General features: G+C 43.7%; 2 protein-coding genes across 2 annotated transcripts; both read right to left on the bottom strand.

The window, feature by feature from the left end:
* Positions 389 to 1,330, bottom strand: LOC110262267 (olfactory receptor 52E5-like). The gene has a single exon (XM_021102660.1). It carries the CDS (start codon positions 1,328 to 1,330, stop codon positions 389 to 391), a length of 942 nt encoding a protein of 313 aa, XP_020958319.1.
* On the bottom strand, positions 14,776 to 15,711 carry LOC110255305 (olfactory receptor 52E4-like). The gene has a single exon (XM_021102661.1). The coding sequence runs from the start codon at positions 15,709 to 15,711 to the stop codon at positions 14,776 to 14,778; it is 936 nt and encodes a 311-aa protein (XP_020958320.1).

Genomic DNA, 17,243 nt, shown 5'->3' on the forward strand with positions numbered 1-17,243 from the left:
TCAGCTTCTGACATGTGGAGGAAGAAAATTCCCCATAAGAAAGAAAATGATTTAAGGTCATTAATAGGGACCCAACTTCTTGCCAACTTTTTTCTCCCTTTGGAAATTTTGTAGTGTCCGCGGGGTTTAAATGTGAGCATTTTTTTGGTTGTACTGCTCCTGTGGCAAACAGGTAGTGGTGACAAACAAGGTAGTGATTAGTTTGGAGCCTTCAGGCTATGCCTTCTAGTAGGGAGTGCAGCTTATGAGTAATGGGGAGAATGTGCTTTGAAGGGCTGGTGTGGGAACGGCAGAGGACTTTGATACAAGAACTTCCAGGGTTTACTTCTATTTTGATCTTACTCTTGTCCCGCTGAGCTATCACGGAAGATCCTCTTGGGGCTACATGTCAGTAGCTTTTAGGGTTAAGCATCCTAAGCACTCGCTCTCTTATCTGCTTTGTCCTGACCCCGTAGATAACAGGGTTGAGGGCAGGGGGAACAACCACGTATAGGTTGGCCAGAAGGATGTGGATGGAATGAGGGATATTGTGGCCAAACCGATGGGTCATGAAGGAGAAAAGTGCCGGCAGGTAGAAGGCCAACATGACACAGACGTGGGAGCCACACGTGCTGAGTGCCTTGAGCCTGGCCTCCCAGGACGGGAGCTGGAAGACGGCCCTGAGGATCTGGACGTAGGAAAAGCCAATCACAGAGAGGTCAATATATCCCACCGAGAAGGCAATCAAGCCGTAGATAACATTGACCCTAATATTGGCACAAGCCAGCTTTGCCAAACCCATGTGTTCACAGTAGGTGTGCGGGATAATGCGAACTTGGCAGAAAGGCAACCTCAGGATGAGAAATATGAAGGGAGTCACAAACACCAACGTCCTCCCCAGGATGACGCCGCCCAGGATGGCCATCACCTTGTTGGTGAGGAGCAGGCTGTACCTCAGGGGGTTGCAGATGGCAACGTATCGGTCGATGGCCATGGCCGTCAGCACCACCGACTCCAGCCCGGTGCATATGTGGATCGTGTACATCTGTGCGATGCAAGCACCAAACACGATCTCCCTGAGGTGGAACCAGAAGATCCCCAGCATCTTGGGGATGGTGGCTGTGGACAGGCCAAGGTCGGTGCAGGCCAGCATGGCCAGGAAGTAGAACATGGGCTGGTGCAGGCTGCGTTCAGTCTGGATCACAACCAGGATGGTGGCGTTCCCCAGGAGGGCGACCAGATACACTGCGAGGAAGGGGAAGCCGAGCCAGACATGCACGTCCTCCAGCCCTGGAATCCCGGTCAGAAGGAAGGAAGGAGGATGGAAGGGCGTATTGTTGGGCTGCAGCATACCTGAGGGCATGGCTTATAGATGCATGTCCGGCAGCGGGGATCTTGCTTCCGCTGGGAGACCGTAACCTCTTTCACAGTGTTGCCTATTTTCTGGAGGAATAGAAGATCCATTTTCTAATTCCATAATGCGGCAGAGGAGACCTAGAGATGAAATACGAGGCAGCATTAAGAAGCCCCTCTCACCACAAAGTATTTGTCTCACGTGCATAGAAACCCTGCAGAAAACTTGCACCCACTGCTATTCTGCACGTAGGTCTTTTTTCCTTCAGTCTCTAAGGAAGAACTTGCTTAGGGCAATAAAATGGCAAATATTTATTGTCAATTATATCTGTTCATCAGGATGTAAAGCCTACACAAGATGAGGAGGAGGATGACGTGTGTGTGTGTGTGTGTGTGTGTGTGTGTGTGTGTGTCTCTCTCTCTCTCTCTCTCTCTCTCTCTCTCGCAGGACTGGCATTCAGGGGGATGGCTCAGGGGAATGACACTTTCTTGCAAAACAGATATGAAAATGAAGAAGACTCTATGTGGGAGAGAACCCGGAAAAAGTGGAGGATTGAATAGCTGGGGTTTGAATCTGAGCTACAGCATTGGACTTACGAAATTCTGACATATTGAGAGACTATCTACAATTTCAGCAAAACAGTAGCGGTTTCAGCAGAATTGCAAAGCCTTAGTACTAGTCTTTTCCAGCTCCAATTTCCAAAATAGTTCTTGGCCTAGATTTAATTACATACTTATTGGCTTATTTTATGATTAGTAATTCTTTTTGTTATTTTCTAGAGGTCTATTTATCTTTCTGTTATATTAGCTACCCCTGTTTATCGGTGTGTAGTCCCTGGGCCGTGGGTATCAACATCATGTGCTAATTTGCTATAAATGCAAGTTATGGGACACTCGCCCAGACTCACTAACTCAGAAGCTCCAGGGCTGGGACCCAGTAATAGGCTAATAAACCCAGTAATAGGCTAATAAACCCTCCAGGTGATTCTGATGCTCTTTCCACCTTGAAAACACTACTAGACATTTACCATGCGGATATTATTTCTTTGAGGTCAAAATCTGTGTCAAATTGATCTTCAGGGTACACTTGATATACTGATAGGCAGAGATCAGCATTAATTAGCAAACGAAAGTAAAAAGCTTAGTGGAAATAATCTTTCCTATTATGATATCTAGGATCGTAGATAAACACAAACCTGGTTCTAGAGTAGTGGAGGGGTTCTCCAAGGAATTCCACTTGTATAGAAGTTAATAATAGAGGATGGGGTCAAAGGAGAACCTGACTCACCATGAGGTCGCATGTGGGGCCTCCAGTGATCCTCTGGGAAGTTCTGGAGCAGGAATGGTCCTGTGTGTTACCCCACAGCGAGGCAAGGAAGTCAGTAATTTGTACTCGCCTGGCATCCTGTCCTTGGCCGTGGGTTACCCTGTGCAGTAGGCAGCTCTTTGGCTGAGGTAGCTCCTTGGGTCTGAGGACAATTCCGGGGAGAGGTGCAGGTGTGAGCTCCCAGAATCTGACATTCTCCCAGAATCTAATCATTTCTAGGTGCTTAGTATTGGTGTTCAAGCCACTCAGTGGGCAGAATCTAATCCACCTCCTGTTCTGAGGAACCATAGAGTCTAGCGAGTGGGGCCAACATTAATCAAATCCCTTAAACAAATGCAAAGTAACCACTGAACTCCTGGGAAGAGTTCCTGCAGTTCCCTTATTTAACCCAGACTGGGGTTCACGGGGAATGCTTTCCCGAGGAGGAGTTTACTCAGCTGATAGCCGCAGAATAAGAACCTACTAATAAGTAGAGAGAAAAATGAGCAGAGGAAAAAAAAACCTGTCTAGTTCATAGGAATGAGAAGTGCAAAGGCGGAGTGGTGGGACATTGCATCGTAAAGAGGAAAAGTCAGCATGGCGAGGGCTCAGAAAGCAAGCACGGTGTGGCGGGGATGAGCTAGAGGTAGGGAGAGATCATGTAAACCCTTGGGGTCAATTTTTTTTTTTAATTTTCCCACTGTACAGCAAGGGGGTCAGGTTATTCTTACATGTATACATTGCAATTACAGTTTTTCCCCCACTCTTTCTTCTGTTGCAACATGAGTATCTAGACATAGTTCTCAATGCTATTCAGCAGGATCTCCTTGTAAATCTATTCTAGGTTGTGTCTGATAAGCCCAAGCTCCCGATCCCTCCCACTCCCTCCCCCTCCCATCAGGCAACCACAAGTCTCTTCTCCATGTCCATGATTTTCTTTTCTGAGGAGATGTTCATTTGTGCTGGATATTAGATTCCAGTTATAAGTGATATCATATGGTATTTGTCTTTGTCTTTCTGGCTCATTTCACTCAGTATGAGATTCTCTAGTTCCATCCATGTTGCTGCAAATGGCATTATGTCATCCTTTTTTATGGCTGAGTAGTATTCCATTGTGTATATATACCACATCTTCCGAATCCAATCCTCTGTCGATGGACATTTGGATTGTTTCCACGTCCTGGCTATTGTGAATAGTGCTGCAATGAACATGCGGGTGCATGTGTCTCTTTTAAGTAGAGCTTTGTCCGGATAGATGCCCAAGAGTGGGATTGCAGGGTCATATGGAAGTTCTATGTATAGATTTCTAAGGTATCTCCAAACTGTTCTCCATAGTGGCTGTACCAGTTTACATTCCTTGGGGTCAATTTTAAGATGTTTTCTTTCACCCAAGAAATGAAGGGAAGAAATGGTAGGATTTTAAGCTGCAATGTAACGGGCTCCTATTTGCATTTCAAAACTATCCTTCTGGTTGCCCTGTCTAAACTGTAGTAAAGGCAGCTAGTGCCTCTGCAGTCAGATCCGTTAGGAGTTTTCATAGGTGTCTGGGTTGAAGATGATAGCTTGTGTCATGCTCTTAGTGCTGGAGATTGAGGGAGAAGGTCAACTTTACAGCTGGCTCTTTTCTGGCGGAGTCTTCAGAAAGAGCAAACAGGAGTTCTCATCGTGGCGCAGTGGTTAACGAATCTGACTAGGAACCATGAGGTTGTGGGTTCGGTCCCTGCCCTTGCTCAGTGGGTTAACGATCCGGCGTTGCTGTGAGCTGTGGTGTAGGTTGCAGACGTGGCTCGGATCCCGCGTTGCTGTGGCTCTGGCGTAGGCCGGTGGCTACAGCTCCGGTTCAACCCCTAGCCTGGGAACCTCCATATGCTGCAGGAGCGGCCCAAGAAATAGCAACAACAACAACAACAACCAAAAAAAAGACAAAAAAAAAGAAAGAGCAATCAAGTCTATTTTTTTCCCTTCACATCTGCTGAGCTAATTAAGGCTTCTATAATCTTTAACTTTTTTTATAATTCATCCCTCTTCGCCAGTGACCTTCAAAATTTTTCCTTTTGAAAAACACATGGCTGCTCAATATAATACTATCAATAAAATGTGATTGAGGACTAGTGAGTCAGAGCATGAGCGATGGCAGTAGGGGGCTCTGTGTAGAACGAGGGAAATGGGATGGAGGTTTTACCTATAACCTGGGACGTCCTCTGTTTGCCGCTCCCGGTGGCACTTAGGGGGGGTAGGAAGGTGGGCGTTATTTCAGTGGTTGGACTTGTCATCTTAATCTTGCAATAAAAGGTTAAGCTCAGAAGCTCCCGTTATGGCACAGCGGAAACAAGTCTTACTAGTAACCGTGAGGACGCGGGTTTGATCCCTGGCCTTGCTCAGTGGGTTAAGGATCGGGTGTTGCTGTGAGCTGTGGTACAGCTGGCAGATGCTGTTTGGATCTGCTGTTGCTGAGGCTGTGGTGTAGGCCAGCGGCTATAGCGCCGATTCAACCTCTAGCCTGGGAATCTCCATATGCCATGGGTGCAGCCCTAAAAAGACCAAAAAAAAAAAAAAAATCAAGTTCATGTATTAAGTTTCTAAAATCTTATGTCTTCTTACATGTGTTAATAACTGCTTCCAATTACTTACATTTCCCGTCTACCGTATTTAGGATCTTCTGCCAACTTACCCTACCACCACCCTCTGCCCTCATCTGTTATATTGATAAGTGACCAGTTATTAAGCCTTCAAATCATTTAACAAGTAGATCGGAATGCTCATGATCTGCCAAGTACTGCTGCAAATGTGGACAGTTCCACGGATTGAGTCTAGGTCCCCGATTTCATACAGTTTAAATTCTAGCGAAGCCAGTATTTTGCTTCTTGGCCTCTTAAAAGGCTTGTACTGTCATGGCTATCCTTACATTTTTAATCATCTGTGTGGGGAAACATTCTAAAAAGTGCTTTGGTGTCTACATTCCATTACGGATTCAGAATGTTTATCGTCGTTGGCAACAGTCTTTTTTTTTTTTTTTTTTTAATTTTCCCACTGTACAGCAAGGGGGTCAGGTTATCCTTACATGTATACATTACAATTACAGTTTTTCCCCACCCTTTCTTCTGTTGCAACATGAGTATCTAGACATAGTTCTCAATGCTATTCAGCAGGATCTCCTTGTAAAGGCAACAGTCTTTGTCTTCCTCCCTCCACTGCCTCTGCGGCACCCTCATCCTTATCGGGGCTGTTATCAAGGCTGTGACCTCCGAGGTGTTGTCATTTCCCCCTTTTGTGTGCTTAACATTTTCTTCTAATAAGCGTGTCCACGTGTACTTTTAAAATTCATCTCTGCCGCTACCCTCTGATGCTCTCTCCTTCTCTGCCTTTCTCAACCCCTCTTCCCTTTCAGACACTCAGTTTCTCAGGCAAACTGATGAGCGGCTCCCAGGTACTGTTCTCCATCCTTTGCTGCACAAGGAAATAACTCTTTGCCCAGGTTTTTGGGTTTCCATTCCCTCAACCCTTCTGTGCCCACTGTTCACCGAGGCTGTAGCATCTCACCAGGATGACTGTGCCCAGTGTAAGGGGTTCTCTTCTGAGAGGGCAAAAGAGGAGGATATAGGGAAGGAAGGACTTCATCTGTGCCAGTTAATGGGAGTTACTTCCGTCTTTCACGTGTGCCTAGAACGTTCTTTGTATCTATATACACACTCTGGGTTTGTGGATAGCACTTTGCACCCTTAGTGCTGTGAGTGCTTTGCTTGTGCTTGTGTGTTGGTGACTGATGTACAGCTATAAATTCAAGTTCTTCTGCCTACAGCTCCTGACTCTTTCTAGCTATGTTGCTTGGAGACGGCCTTCTCTACGCAGACTGGCTGAGTCGCTGGAATTCCACCAGCCCACGAACCACTTTAGTTCCTGTCCCTGTGATCCCTCTTCCAGCGTAACCAGAACCTGATTCACCTGTGACAGCAGGAAGATAGCTAGGCCTGAGCAGAGAAGGGGCGCATGGGGCCAGATGGCAGGGAACCACGCATCATGCGAACAGCGGTGTCCACGGGCAGGCAAAGAAAAGCTGAATCTCCAGCATCTGAATGTAACCTGTTGCTCAGTATGCCCTCATTACAATGAAATTATAATAATATGCTGATAAGTCCATTATGCTCCCATGCACCAAAGCCATGACACCTCTGATCAAAGCTAAATAAGGACAAAAATCCCTTCTTCCTTTGGGAAGGTGGAGCTTCAGTGAAAATGAAGGAATATTAAATATTAAGTGAATATTCCTCCCATGCCATTGGATGCCCCTTTTAACAGGTGTGCCAGAAAAACGCAGAGCGGCTGCTCCTCTCTCTGCCTAACTCTCTTAAAGAGGTATATTTCTCACTTAAATAAATCCTTATTTTCTTTCTCAATTTTTGTCTTGTTTCTGAATTCCTTCTGTGACAAGATAAGAACCTTCCCTTTGGGGACACACTTACCCCTGGCAAGCGTCCGAGAAATGGTCCATGAAGAACTGGATGCCACAGACTGCAACCTGCATGTGCCTGAGCTCTCACTTCCAGGGCCAAGTTGTTATACAAGAACTCTAGTCCCCTGGGAAGGGTGTTCCCACTGTGGGTTGTGTCCCTGGGCCTGCAGTATGGCACAGAAAACTTCCACGGCCCGAAGTGTAAAGTTCTGTACCTTCTGGTCGGAGATGCCTTCTGGTCACAGATCATCCACAATTTGCATCTTTAGCAAGTACCTTCCTGAACAGGTCCTGGGAGTCTCACTGGCCAGAGGCATAATGACCTCTGGTCAAGAATTTAAATCACCAGGTAAACAGACAGGGCAAGAGCACTCCAGGGAAAAAAATCCAGCATGGTCTCAAATTCAGCTCAGAAATACAGGTACCTTTAATAAAGAGCAGAGTCAGGATTCTCATGTCAGTTCCACATACCCTGAGCTATATCTGCTGTAAGAATTATGCTAATGATTTTTGTGAGGGCATAGTGCCTCTAACACTTTGTATGATATTAATTAATGAAAAGACAAAGATACATATATACTTATAAAAGGGGAAAGCAGCTTATCATCTACACAAAGAACATGACCTTTTTGTCCGGCTCTTTTTTCCATGACTTTGGTCAGTTTGAATTGCCATTCTAGCCTTGGTTATCTCACAGGGGAAAATGAGAAAAATATCATATGACTTAGGAGATTTTTGTGATGAGATCTAATAAGAGGATGCCTAAAAAGTGCTCAGTAACAGTTTATTAGAATTCTAATTAATTAATTAATTAATAATAAACACTGGCTATTAGAATTGTTTTATGGCATCGCTGGAGTTGATGTTTTAGAGTAAAAACTTTAATTTTTTTTTCTGCAATGCAGTAGCTGAGAGATGTTAAGCACCTTTCTTCTCTGAGCCTCACGTCCCCCCAATAGAGTTACCAGGGTGATGAAAATGACAATTCACTTGTCACATGGTTTTTCTCTGAATTCAATGAGACAATGCATTTGCCTGGAATAGCAGTGTTCGATAATGGATCCCAGCTATTATTAAAAAGTTCTTATCTTTATTACTTATGTTTAAATAGATGTTTTTGATGCAGAATTTGACTAGAACAACTGCGCTACTCTTCAGCTCACTGGATTGCTCTTACAAAGGACTCATTTATTTAAGAAATGCACTTCGCATGACTGCTAGATGTCAGCAATGGCCACGTGACAAGCAAATATTCCTTGATTCAACCTACATTTGCTAGGCTCATCCTATAAGTTAGTTAGCATGTTATTTAGGTGCTCAATAAATATAAGCTAAATCAATAAAAGTTTGCTGGTAATTTTTGCATTATATGTATACAAGGGTCAAATCAACTACATTTCTTGAGCAAGTAACAGGATATCTCATGTGAGCTATCAGGTAACTGCAATTTTTCAGGGAATTTTACATATATCTTTACTTGTATAACTCCAAAGTGAATAACCATCTTTTCTTCAGGAAGCCAGATTTATTTTCTGATAAAAGAGTGTAAAGTATAAAAACTTAGAGACTCTTCTTGATCATTTATAATATTCTCCACAAAATGTGTTACATCTGGCTACATCATTTCATATCAGTTGTTTTTGAATTTCAATGCTAGTTAACACTTTAGAAAGCAAATGTTTTTTTTTAATAGTCATGCATCTTAGAAAACAAGTAAAAAATACTGCTGGAGTGTCAATTTTTTCTTCTTTGGGCACCAGGGGAAGAGTGATATGAGATTATATGAGAACATTTGGGAATATAAACATAGAACATGAAGACAAATACATGATTATTTTATTCATTCTTTTAAAAAAATTAATCCTCGGGGTAAACATGGACGATTTGATTTCTAAGCGTATTAGTAGCACGATTTTTAAAAATCAGCAGCATTTTGGATAATGCCTGGTTTGTCTAAAAGGGTAAAAAGAAATTCAAGTCTCCTCTAAGGGGACTCTGAGAACAGACAGAAAGACAGAATCAGATATCATTGATGTAATCCTGAAAAAAAAGAGTACAGAATGGCATCTGAAAGAAGAATATATAAAGATGCCTGTTCTCAAGGTTTTGTTCAGGATGGTTTTCCAGCTCTTCCTCTCCGTGGCCCCACAGGCTGGATGTCTTCTCCTGGCCTCTCCAGGAGTGCTCCGTACTCTGCTCCCTGGAGAACTCAGAGTCATGGTCAGGACTGGTGGCCCCCTTTGCACTTTGGCACCTGGTTGAGTTCAGAAAGTAGCGCTAGCAGGAGTGGAGGAGGGAGGGGAGTCAGGCTGTTCACTCTGGCTTCCACCTGGTCTCTCTTTGCAGGTGACCTGAAGGTCATTATGGCTGGGTGGGTCCCTCAAAATAAATCCCAACTCCTGCCAGGTGAGTTTCTCCACGACATCTCGGAATCTCTAGATTTTAGGAACTGCTTCTCTTCAGACTAGGAGTTCAAATATTCCTCATGTTTCCTATTTGTACTGTCTCTTGTGTTTTTTCTACACTGTGCCCGTAGCCTACCATAGTTTAGGGGTCCCATCTTGAGTCTGCCAAGTATTTTTTCCAAAACTGACTAATACAGCCAAAAGGCAGCCTTTTCATTTACTGCATATTTTTCTATTTAAACTTACCTTATATTATAATATACTATACATATAGCATATAACCTATGCCTATATATATATATTACTGGTCTTACTTTTAACGCAGGCAGTTTTCTCTTTGAACTCCAATTGCTCAAAGACTTTCGAACTACACTTGAATGTATACAAAGTAGCTAATTTTGTAGTTCTTAGAAAAGACTAATAGACACTTCACAAATGAAAATTTTAAAATGGCCAATAAGCACTGAAACTGTGATCAACACCATTAATCCCCAGGGGAATTAAACTCAAACCTACAACGAGATACTGATTCTCACTCACTAGAGTCGCTAAAATTCAAAAGATCAAAAAAAGAAAAGAAAACCACACTGGTGAGAATGTGGAGCAGCTGGAACTCTCATGCCTGTTGAGAGGAGTACAAAATCACGAAACCATTTTGGGAAATTGTTGGTAACTTTGTTCAAAATTTCCAGGTTGGCACCTGGAGGATGGAAGTATCTGAAAACATCTGGAATTTTCCAAGTTTTTTTTCCCTCCCTTAGGCCAGGTTAACATCAATGCTCTGACTAAATAGTGTGAGCTTCGGATTGATGAACCAAGTGAGGGCATCAACATTGGAAGAGATTTGAGAAGAGATTGTACCTGGATTACATATCATGAAAATGTGCTTCTTTAGGTTAGACTGAGTTGTGTCTGCTCTCAAGGCTGGTGAGGAATATAAAGTTGGAAAGAGCACTGATATTCGATGAAGCTAGATGGGTTTCTGTATTCTGGGAAGTTCCCTGGGATTCATAAAGGGTTCCCATAGACAAGGAGTATCTGGGAGAGTAAGGGATGCTATGGGAAATGACTTGTCCTGGGACATTTAATAAAACAGAATAGAATTAAATATGGAGTTTTTTTCCTTTTGTCAGTATTTCCTCAACTATTTTTATGTTTCGTATATTTTTTCTTCTTAACATATCATATACATTTGCTATTAAGCCTGTGTGTAAATGCACTTAATATTGAGACACTGGCAGTTTCATGCCATGTGTTATCATATACGAAGCATGTGGGCACACATGCTATTACACACACCTTCATATACAAATCAATAGTCAAACTGCATACATATTATTCCTAGAACACTGGGGGCCTGCTCCAGGTCCAAGACAGTATTATTCTGACACAGATCGTAGGAGTGAAATGGGAAGGTGGAAATTAGATACATGGAGATTGAATGTAAAAATGTACGTAGGACCTGACCTATCTCTGCATGCGGTGCCTGGGGTAAATTTTTTTGGGGGGGTCCTTGAAAACATAAATTATATAAAAAATCTATGATAAAATTCATGGACCTATGTGATATCTAATAATTTATCAAGGACAATTTAAGATAATGAGAATTAATTATATATTTGGTTATGGTCCAGGCACTGCACATAAGGATTCTTTGTAGTTTCCAGATACTAGTTCTTTCCTTCTTTCTGTTCAGCTCCATGAACTAAAACAGGCTATTTCTGGCCATTTCATTTCTCATGCTACAAAAAGAAGGTACTAACATGGTTATTACTTGCAAGGCCATGGATGTTCAGAGCAAAACAGGTCATCCTGCCTCTAGGGCTTCGCATTTCATTCCTTTACTTCTGACTGCATCGTGCCTTAGGATGCAGCATCTCCAGTACATCATCCACGAGTAACGGCTGCCAGTGACCCTCTCCAAAGTTTTCTCTGCTTCACTGGAGAGCACCACAAATGCCAGGCTTAACCAGATCTGCCAGGAAGATGTAAATGATTATTCTTTTCTATATACATTAAATCATGTTTACATTTCATAGCATGAATGCAGAAAAACAATCTTTCAACCACTTGAAATATTAGTCCCTAATGACTGCATTAGTTGACTAGAAGGCACACTCTTTCAATTCTGAGTGCTTTGCTTCCTTTCACCCAGTGTCACCAGCTTGCTGCAGAGGTGAGGCTTCTGTGGGCAGAGAACAGTCTCATTCTTCCATGTCAAACCCCTACATCATCTGGAATTGTTTACCATTGACTCAGGATGGCATGTCATCATATCGATTGGATATTAAAAAAGGACATAGACTGAAAATTGTCAGTGGCGTGGCAGAACAAAGGCCTTAAACCCTTGGTAGGGGACAGGTGCCCCCACTTGAGGAGGAACGGCGGGCAGGTAGTGTGGAGCCTGTGGAGACGGTGGGAAGATCACTCCGGGTACCAGCGCCAGGATGAGGAGGGCAGTGAGGTAAAGGATGTCTGTTGATTCTGCTGCCACCTGTGGGTATTGTAGTTGGAGGCAGCATGAGAGTTAACACAGAACATAGACAGTGAGAGGCAGTGAACAGCTTTCACACAGGGAACAAGCCCTGGTTTTGGGAAAGGACCGTTGATAGACAAGAGCCCTGAACTCACCATCCATCTGCCATGAGTCATGAGTAAAAGTCACCTCCCGTCAGCAGGTCAGAACACTTCTGGTGGCTTCGTTTCATGTGATTTCCTGAGAGGAGGTCTATGCCATTCAGGAAGAGTTACCTGCTCACCAAGGCACCCTCCTGAAACATGGTTCCAGCTATGAACACTCAGGAAAACCCTGTAGACATGGGTTGCAAAGCATCTTAATGCAAATGAACGAGCCAGTGGGTACTGGAAAGAGAGAATCTTAGAGATCTCTGCAGAAGAGGGATGAGGGCTGGGCCCAGGTATGCTTGGTCAACGTTCAGGGCACCAGCCTGGGCACAGACAGGATTGCTCTCCCCCAGCCAGGTCCAAGAGCCAGAAGTGGACTTAGACAATTTTGAGGGGACTACTCCAAAGGGCAGAGGTCCCCGGAGAAGGGAGCTTAGGACAGGGTCTCTGGTTATCCGGGTCCAAGCAGGGTGCGGCCGTTTGACAGTGAACCATTTCAGGGCCAGCGATCCTGTGCAATTCGATGCACGCTGTGTACAATATTATTGCACATTAAATTTTCTACATTGACTTTCCCCCAATATCTTAATTAGGTTTAACCGGAAAGTTTCATTTTATGTGCCACATACCACTTCATGTCATTGACAGTAGAGAGAAAACATTGTCTTTATTTAGTCTGCTTATACAAGGTGCAGATATGGCCACCACGGAGCTGGCCAGGCTTTCTCACTCAGAATTCATGGACCATCACGAGGAATAGCATATACCATTTCAGTCACTCTTTGCTGCTTGCTCCTAAATTCAGAGCTTCTGTTGTCTCTTTTTTTCTCTTACCAACACCAATCTCTGTGCCCCACTTTCCTAGCTGAATCCCTACTGGAAGCTAATGCTGGATCTTTACTTACATACATGAAGTATTCTTACCCATTGTCTTCCAAGACTTAAGAGTTTGTGGTCAAAAAGCTGTAGCTGAGTGATCTTCTCTTGTTACATCAAAATGACGGTACATACCTGGTAGATTGCATGGACACAAATTCCCGCCTTTCCTTGAACCTTGGTTTTCTTGTTTGCAAAATACAGGGTTTAGATTAGATCTTTCCATCTTTAAAATTCTAGGTTCCCAGGAAATTTTAGGAGCATGAGGCAGAGGCTTAAAGTAACCCAAAACAGCTTATAACCCATGCACTCAGACCTAAGGATATTCCACAAGGTGTTAAGAGTTTGCAGGAGTTGTACTTAGTCAGTATTAAATTTCAGGGCAAGAGCTACCAAATTTACATAAATTGCAAAAGATATTGCTGTTTTCCATGTCTTCTTGGCTCTCTCTGTCCTCACTCCCTGATGTGCTTGGACCTTTCGCCTGTCTTTGTCCAACCTAGGCAGTGGTGCTAAAATATAGGATGTATTTGAGACTTCCGATTTCTAAGCAAGGGTCGTAAATTGCCTGGTCAGTCACAAACATCAATTTGGTTCCCTTTTCAATTAGTTTAACCAAACCACACTCTCCAGCTATGTCTAGAGTTTGTGAAAGAGACTACATCTGCAAAATCTACAGGATTAATAAATTAGAGTGAGATTATTTTGAGCTTGATTCTACAAGTGGCCTTGTTCTTAAACCGTAGAATGATTTTGATTCCTTTCCATGTTTTCTGAAGCACTGTGTGGCTGAACTGAAACGGTGTAGCAAACAAGGAAACGTTTAAGTAGAATTCATTTGGAGTTAGAATACACAGGATGTACAATAATTCACATCTAAAATGCCTTTGCTTCACGGGGGGGGGAAACATATCATAGATTCCTTATGTTCACCAGGTGGACGCGCGTATCTGTCCATCCACAAATCTTACTTTATTGAAGAAAGAGAGAGGGAGAGAGAGAAGGAAACTAATTATAAAGGCAAAGAAAAAAAATGAAAAGATTGAGGGATCATTCAAACAAAACCGAGTCCATGACTCTAGAGAAGGAAGATAACATCTGAGGATGACTGGGAGGAACCTTTATGTGAAACAATGTATCCTAATTCAGGCATCATGACTAAACCATGGCGTGAGTATTTATTTATTTATTTGTTTATCTTTTTAGGGCTGCACCCGTGGACTATGGAGGTTCCCAGGCTGGGGGTAGAATCAGAGCTGTAGACACCAGCCGACACCACAGCCGCAGCAACACCAGACCCGAGCTGTGTCTGTGACTTAAACTACAGCTCGTGGAACGCTGGATCCTTAACTCACTGAGCAAGACCAAAAACGGAACCTGCATCCTCATGGATGCTAGTCAGATTCGCTTCCACTGAGCCGTGACGGGAACTCCTGTTTTCTTGCTCTATACAATGAGATCAGCCTTCCATCAGATTCTAAACGTCCCTAAAGAGAGGACGTGGAGAAATGGGAGGATTCTCCCTTTTCCACCAACATTCCACTCCCGAACCACTGCTGCTCCAGGACACCTCCTTTTCTGTGAGTCCTTTCCCTTTGTCCAGATATATGGGAGGGGTGAGCAGAGTGGGCAGCAGTGGTAGCTTTGCTTTATCTGGTAAACTGAAGCCATTCCAAATAAAAATGAAAAATTTGGTTAGCACTATATAAGATTTGAGAGAGCTGGGATTATTAAAATTTGAGTTGTATATGATTCTATTTCCCAGTCATGTCACATAACTCTTATTTCTGTACAAGTATCTTTACAACCCGCTCTCGGATGTGCTTGGTCCTGACTCCATAGATGACTGGGTTAAGGGCAGGTGGGACAACCACGTAGAGATTAGCCAAAAGAATGTGGACGTACCGGGGAATATGATGACCAAAGCGGTGTGTCATGAAAGAAAAAAATGCCGGTGTGTAAAAGCAGAGCATGACACAGACGTGAGAACCACAAGTGTTGAGAGCCTTTAGTCGAGCCTCCCGAGAGGGAAGTCGGAAGACAGCTCGGAGGATCAGCACGTAGGAAGAGGCAATCAGGACCACATCTACGATGATATTGGAGATCACCATGAGCCCATAGATGACGTTGACCCCGATGGGTGCACAGGCCAACCGGGCAAGACCCATGTGCTCGCAGTATGTGTGAGGAATGATGTGATGCCCACAGAAGGGCAGCCTCAGGATGAGAAACACAAATGGAGTCACAAGAATTAAGTTTCTTCCAACCACAACAGAGGCTAAGATGCTGACGGTTTTATTGGTGAGGATGGCGGTGTACTGGAGAGGGTTGCAGATGGCAACGAAGCGGTCATAGGCCATGGCCACCAGTAGAACCGTCTCCATGCCAGTGAACATGTGGATGAAGAACATCTGAGCAAGGCAGCCCCCAAAGCTGATCTCTTGGAGGTTGAACCAGAAGATGCCCAGCATTTTGGGGATGGTGGAGGTGGACAGCCCCAGATCTATCAGAGACAACATGGCCAGGAAGTAGAACATGGGCTGGTGGAGACTGTGTTCAGCCTTGATCACGGAGAGAATGGTGATGTTTCCCACGAGGGCGATCAGATACACAGCACAGAATGGGAAAGCAATCCAGAGGTGGACTGTCTCCAGTCCCGGTATTCCCAGCAGGTGAAAGAAGGGGGGATGGAACGGGGTGTCATTGAGAGAAGGCATCCTCCTGAGGTGTCGCTGAACTCCGGTTGAGAAGCAAGATCTCACTGTCCTTAAGATCCGTTCTTATCAGAGTCCTGGGAAGATGGAAAGACCTCTGCTCAGTACAGTGGCCGTGTTGGTAGAAGCAGTTAATTTAGAAACACTAGAGATTCTTCTCTTTCCAGAGGCTAATTGAGCAGTGCCCTGAATCTAAGTTATTGTTCCGAAATCCATCATAGGTAATGGTATTTGTGGCTTTTATTTTTTTTGCAATATATGAGATCTTTGAAGGAACTGGGAATATTTCAAAAAGAAGTACATGCTTACCTTTCATGGCATTGCCTTCCATTCTGTCTCCAAGCCTCTTCTTGGTTACTTTTGAGAAATTATTGTACACGGTGGTTTTCAAAGTGCAGTCTGGTGTTAAAGAATCTTCCGTCCCAATTAGAACTGCTAACTTATGCCCTTGTGTTTTGATATAACTGTAGGATCTGCCTCATGGATCTGGTGCAGTCACAAGATATAAGGGAAGTTAATCAGAGGTTCTCTCTTAGAATTTTCCTCATTCTATTTCTCCCAGGAAACCACGTCTATGTTTGAGGCTTGCTAATCTTAACGAAAGGTGAGTTTCCAGTCCCCTGCCTCCAGACTCCTTTAATTCTGTGATTCCTCGTGTTCTTACAGTAAGTACAGTATGTTGCCTTTTGCTCATCAGCTGTCATGTTCTTACTCCTTACAACTTGTAACATCACCAATTACATGCAAAATTACACCTCGCCTCGGATATTGAAAAAATATCTAGTAAATTTAAATGGCACCAAAATTAAAGTGCTGTAAATGAATCTTTCCTGATGTTTGAAAGTAATAAAGAAAATTATTTTAAGTTACAATGTCTCTAGAACATTGTACAAGTCTGCAACACCTAACATAACATGACTTTATTTATGAATTTATCCATTCTCTACCAACAAGGAGGCTGCTACTGTGGGCAAGGAACCCTGGGATATTCATTTTTTTTTTTTTTTGTCTTTTGTCTTTTTTGTTGTTGTTGTTGTTGTTGTTGTTGCTATTTCTTGGGCCGCTCCCGCGGCATATGGAGGTTCCCAGGCTAGGGGTCGAATCGGAGCTGTAGCCACCGGCCTACGCCAGAGCCACAGCAACGCGGGATCCGAGCCGCGTCTGCAACCTACACCACAGCTCACGGCAACGCCGGATCGTTAACCCACTGAGCAAGGGCAGGGACCGAACCCGCAACCTCATGGTTCCTAGTCGGATTCGTTAACCACTGCGCCACGACGGGAACTCCCTGGGATATTCATTTTAATATCCCCGACACTGCCGGCAATATAAGGATATGGTTCCCTGTTTTCAGAAATTAGCTTTTGAATAGAATTAGGATTTGTAAATATGCATATCTTTGTGTATGTATGTACGAGAATGTATGTGAGTGTGGGTTTGTGTATTTGTGTTTCTGTGTGTGTGCATGAGAGAGAGAGTGAGGGAGAGGGAGAGAGAAGGCCTACGCACTGCTCACTGACATGTCGCTCTTTTCT

The sequence above is a fragment of the Sus scrofa genome, chromosome 9 (assembly GCF_000003025.6).
Source record: "Sus scrofa isolate TJ Tabasco breed Duroc chromosome 9, Sscrofa11.1, whole genome shotgun sequence".
Classification (NCBI taxonomy): domain Eukaryota; kingdom Metazoa; phylum Chordata; class Mammalia; order Artiodactyla; family Suidae; genus Sus; species Sus scrofa.

Bases quoted from the DNA above. Each gene is read 5' to 3' on its own strand.
- LOC110262267 (XM_021102660.1), bottom strand. From the start codon at position 1,330: ATGCTGCAGCCCAACAATACGCCCTTCCATCCTCCTTCCTTCCTTCTG.
- LOC110255305 (XM_021102661.1), bottom strand. From the start codon at position 15,711: ATGCCTTCTCTCAATGACACCCCGTTCCATCCCCCCTTCTTTCACCTG.